Below are 5,360 nucleotides of genomic sequence, written 5' to 3'. Positions count from 1 at the left end.
AGTATATCAGAAATGAATGTTATTTTTAAATGAGTCACTTATGTCTGTCACTTATTTAATTTAAATTTTTATAATTTTATCATTGTTATGCGGTATGCACACACACGCACATATATATAAAATAAGTAACGTGTAGTTGACAATTGTTTTCAAATCAATAGAAAGTTTGTCAATAGTCCACAAAACTGTTAATTGAACCATTTAGAATTGTATTATAACTCGATGTTTGGATTCATGTGAAAGTGAACCTGGAGTACAGACTGGGTCTACATTCAGAGTTTGTGTGGAGCAGTAATGGAGAAATAAACGTTCCATTACAGATATATTTGTTTTATGGGCCCCAAGATTATTTTTTAACATCCTCATCTTCATAGAGCACTTAATGATCTGTAGTGTTAAGGGTGCCGTACCGGCAGCGGGTCTACATAGAGGATGAGGAAATGCAGAGACATGGAGAGGCAGATGGCTCCCAGCAGCCAGATGTTCTCCCAGGGAGGCATGCGCAGCAGAGACTGATTCTCTGACAGACTGCAGGACAAAAATAAACATGTTTACTTGGGTTCAACACCAACACAACGCTTGTTTTTAATCACTGCCATGCGTGAGTCTGGATGTGAGGTGGATGCTGGCTGACCTGTTGAGGGCGTTACACATCTCGATGGTGACCAGCACAGACAGGGCCATGGTCATGGGGTAGGGAGACTCGAACACGTGGCAATCCAGATCCTGGAAGTCAGGATTATCAGGAGAACACTGCAGGAAATGACTCTGAGAGGACAAGAGACAATACATGCTTAGTTACTACTACTACAACAACAACATAATAAAATTAAAAATAAATATGACTTACATAATTATGTGAATAAATTACACTTAACAACAACAATTCTCATATAATAAAACTGTATTAAATATTATTTACATTTAAATTTCTTTATTAAAAATATTTTTTTAAATATATAATAACTAATTATATTCTATTTTTATAGATACTAAGTGATATTCAAATATATATAAATAAATCTATATTTATTATTTCAAGGTCCAGAAAAGTATGAAAGACATCGTCAAAATAGTCCATCTGCCATCAGTGGTTCAACCATAACGTTATGAAGTGACGAGAATACTTTTTTTACGCGAAGAAAACAAAAATAAATAATGACTTTATTCAACAATTAGTCTCCTCTCTCCGCATCACCGCAGCACCATTTTGGAGAGTATCCACTGAACGCAAGCAGCGCACGCTATTCTGTGTCAGCCGCGCAGCACGGATGCACTGTTTTCGTTCAAATCAAAGCATAAATACACATAGAAAACGTATCCTTGTGTCGCGGCTGACACAGAATAGCGTACGCAGTTTTGCGTTCAGCGGATATTCTCCAAAATGGCGCAATGGTGATGCGGAGAGACACATTTCTGGACCTTGACAGTGTAATTTACTTTTGCAGTCAATGGGACAGTCACAAGCCTCCCGGTTTTCATCCAAAATATCTTAAATTGTGTTCCGAAGACGAACAAAGCTTTTACGGGTTTGGAACGACATGGGGGTAAGTGATTAATGACAAAATTTTCATTTTGGGGTGGAGTATCCCTTTAAAACTATAAAAGTTATTGATTTTCTCTTTTTTCTTCTTTTTTTTTCTTTGATTAACAACAGACATCACAGCAGCTGGTTATTAGGTTGTTTTGGCTGCTATTTCTTTAAGAGCTGCCGCTGCTGAACGTGACGCGGATCTGACACGCATTGTATTTTCTCTCAACTCTCTTTACCTTTTCTGATCCACTTCAGGTCTTAATGTCTCTACTAATGAACTGCGGAGTTGAATCGGGTGTGTTAGATGAGGGAGACAGTGCTAGGATGCTCCAGAACAATTTTGAAAACCATTTCAGAGACATGTTCTTAATGTAACTCATATATAATATATTAAATGCATGCACAGAAACTTCATGACTTAACTGACCATGACACTTCATGCATGTAGTTTAATTCGCGCTTTGATATGAAAAGATACAGGGTACAGCACGCACTGGCTATATAAATATCCCAAGAGACAGTTAAGACTTTTACATTGTTACAATAAAAGAAAAAATATATTTCATATAAACTGTTCTTTTAGAACTTTTTTTTTCTATTCCAGAAAAGCAGAAGCTGCAATCTGTCAAAGATAGGTCAGTTGTTTAATTGTCAAACAATTAATTTAAATATCAAACCATTTTTTTTTTAGTAATGACAAAAATGTAACGTAAGTCTAGTTTTGATGTGAAAAACTGAGCATTTACAGTATATGCTATTGTATCAGACTTAGGGCTATAGATTTAGTCACACAAATGACATTTATTTAAAAACCGAGATATATACCAGCTGGTAAAATGTGATCATTGGACCATCATCAGCAGAAATGAACCACCAGGCTGCAGCTCCTACAGTCGCAGCACCCACATAACCTGAGAAACACAACACACATGAGATAACACAACACTTAACAGACCAGCAAGACTGGATACGTTATTAGGTGACAAGCTAGAAAAATGTAACTTTTAATTATTATTATTTTTTAAATCACAGCCACTAGGCTACACTAATCATGTTTGTGACTCACAGCCGATGGCCAAGTATCTGAAAAAGAGCCATCCAGAGATGAGCGGCTCCTTGGCGTTGCGGGGGGGCTTGTTCATGATGTCCAGGTCAGGAGGGTTGAAGCCCAGAGCGGTGGCGGGAAGACCATCAGTCACCAGGTTCACCCACAGCAGCTGGACGGGGATCAGGGCCTCAGGGAAACCCAACGCAGCAGTGAGGAAGATACTGCAGAGGAGTCCAGTATATCAGTAACAGACAAAACCAAATGAAACAGAACTGAAAACCACAACCGGACTGACCAGACGACCTCGCCCACGTTGGAGGAGATGAGGTAGCGGATGAACTGCTTCATGTTGTTGTAGATAGCTCTGCCTTCCTCAACGGCAGCCACAATGGTGGAAAAGTTGTCATCAGCGAGGACCATCTCCGAGGCTGTCTTGGCCACGGCAGTGCCAGAGCCCATGGCGATGCCAATCTCTGCCTTCTTCAGGGCAGGGGCATCGTTCACGCCATCTCCTGTCTGCAGAGACACAACCGCTCAGCCAAACAGGACAATCAAACGCAGTTGTGTTGCATCCATTAAAGGGATAGTTTGTCCAAAAATTAAAATTCTGTCATTAATTACTCACCCTCATATAGTTCCAAACCCGCAAGACCTTGGTTCATCTTCAGAACACAAATTTAAGGTATTTTTGATCAAATCCAAGAGTTTTCTGACCCTGCATAGACAGCAACAGAACTGCCACGTTCAAGGCCCAGAAAGGTAGTAAGGACATCTGTAAAAAGGTACATGTAACATCAGTGGTTCAACCGCAATTTAATGAAGTACAAGAATTTTTGTGGGCAAAGAAAACAAAAATAACGACTTTATTCAACAATTTCTTCTCATCCATGTCAGACTTCGACACTGTTGAATAAAGTCATTATTTTTTATTTCTTACTCATAGCTTCTTAAAAATTCAGGTTGAACCACTGATGTCACATGGACTATTTTAACGATGTTCTTACTACCTTTCTGGGCCTTGAACGTGGTAGTTTTGTAGCTGTCTATGCAGGGTCAGAAAACTCTTGGATTTCATCAGAAATATCTTAATTTGTCTTCCGAAGATGAACGAAGTTCTTACGGGTTTGGAAAGACATGAGGGTGACTTTATTGACTATTTTTATTTTTGGGGAAACTATCCCTTTAACACCATATGGCTGCCTACCATGGCAGTGATCTCGTCAAAGCCCTGCAGGAACTCCACAATCTTGGACTTGTGTGAAGGCTCGACACGTGCAAAGCAGCGGGCAGACATGACGGCTTCGCGCTGGGCGTGAAGGGAAAGGTCGTCGAATTCACGGCCGGTGAAGGCCATGCGGTTGACGTCATCTTCCTCTGAGAAGATGCCGATGCGTCTGCAGATGGCCACAGCCGTGCCCTTGTTGTCACCGGTGATCATGATGACCCGGATGCCGGCAAGGCGGCAGAGCTTGATGGAAGCGGCTACTTCTGTACGAGGAGGATCCAGCATGCCCACGCAGCCCACGAAAGTCAGATCCGACTGGCAGGTGGGGAGGAGAGGGAAGTTAAGGGGGAAAAAAAAAGAATTTTTTTTAGTAGGTTTCTTTCCACAGTAGATAACCGTTAGCTAGATGCTAACTGGCTAGATGGAGACAGCTAGCTAGACACAAGGATGCTTTATTAGATACCATGGATAAATACATTTTTAGATAGCTTTCTAGTGAAGTATTTAACTATCTAGCTAACTAGCTAGATAAATTGCGTACTAGATAGAAAGCTAGTCAGACACACAAAAATTATATTAGATGCTGGATGTAATTACCTAATTAAATACTTTATTAGATAGCTAACTAGCATGATCAACATGATTTTATTAGAGAGCTAACTAGCAAGACAGTTAAAGGTTTATTAGACAGAAAGCTAGCAAGACAAAAAGCTAATTAATTAGATACCTTTATGCATTACTGATGAAAATTAACCATGGGTTTATTGTAGTAAATGTGTAGTAACCTTTTTTTTTGGCGTACTGATTACCATTTGTATAACCAAAGTTTTACTACAAATACCATGGTTAAACTATGGTTAGTGCATGAAAACCATGGTTAATATGTGGTTACCATAAATCTGAAAAATTTGACCGTTTAACTATAGCAATCATGGTTTTATTTGTAGTAAACCCATGGTTCTTTTTCGTAAGGGTTAATTGTTTAATGAACCGTTAGCTAACTAAATGGATTAAAACTATCAATCTAGCTACATCTTTAACAATCTAATTTATTAGATGGCAAGCTACCGAAAAAACAAAAAACAAATATACTTTATTAGAGAGCTAGATGTTACATGGGTAAATAGTTAGATACTTTAGATAGCTGACTAGATAGCTAAATAGTTAGATCATTTAGACAGCTAGTAACTAGCTTAAGGTAAAAATACTTTATTAGATAGCTAACTAGCTATATGAATAAATTGGTTAAAAGACAGCAAAAAGCTAGTGGGACAAAGATTTTAGTTAGCTAGATGCGTTATTACATAGCTTACCCAGCAAACACAGAACGTTCCCCTAACGTTAGTTTTTGGTTCCCATTTGGTTCTTTTTTTGGGAACCAAATACTAACGTTAGGGGAACGTTCTTTTCAGGTTATATTTTTTGTAACCATAAAATAACGTTCCCAGAATGTTGCATGGTGGTTATTTTAAAATAACCTAAAAATAACTTGTAGAGAACATTCCATAATGGTTATTTTTAGGTTATTTTTTTGCAACCATAAAATAACGTTC

The 5,360-nt window shown here is 38.6% G+C and overlaps 1 protein-coding gene across 2 annotated transcripts in view; it reads right to left on the bottom strand.

The window, feature by feature from the left end:
• Positions 1-379: 379 nt before the first annotated feature.
• The window catches only part of LOC107725304 (sarcoplasmic/endoplasmic reticulum calcium ATPase 2-like), a 42,960-nt gene continuing 37,979 nt past the window's right edge, over positions 380-5,360 (bottom strand). For both annotated transcript variants that reach the window (XM_016534521.1, XM_016534519.1), the window contains exons 12-17: positions 3,787-4,122; positions 2,878-3,098; positions 2,601-2,803; positions 2,360-2,445; positions 635-768; positions 380-528 (exon numbers count right to left, since the gene is read on the bottom strand). In XM_016534521.1, the coding sequence (XP_016390007.1) occupies positions 396-528; positions 635-768; positions 2,360-2,445; positions 2,601-2,803; positions 2,878-3,098; positions 3,787-4,122 (1,113 nt within the window). In that variant the 3' untranslated portion in view covers positions 380-395. The remainder of the gene's footprint in view (positions 529-634; positions 769-2,359; positions 2,446-2,600; positions 2,804-2,877; positions 3,099-3,786; positions 4,123-5,360) is intronic.

Source organism: Sinocyclocheilus rhinocerous, unplaced genomic scaffold, assembly GCF_001515625.1.
Source record: "Sinocyclocheilus rhinocerous isolate Xijiao unplaced genomic scaffold, SAMN03320098_v1.1 scaffold785, whole genome shotgun sequence".
In the NCBI taxonomy this organism is placed as follows: Eukaryota; Metazoa; Chordata; class Actinopteri; order Cypriniformes; family Cyprinidae; genus Sinocyclocheilus; species Sinocyclocheilus rhinocerous.
The sequence above is the reverse complement of the archived record's forward strand: the minus strand, read 5'-3'. Positions and strand labels throughout refer to the sequence as shown.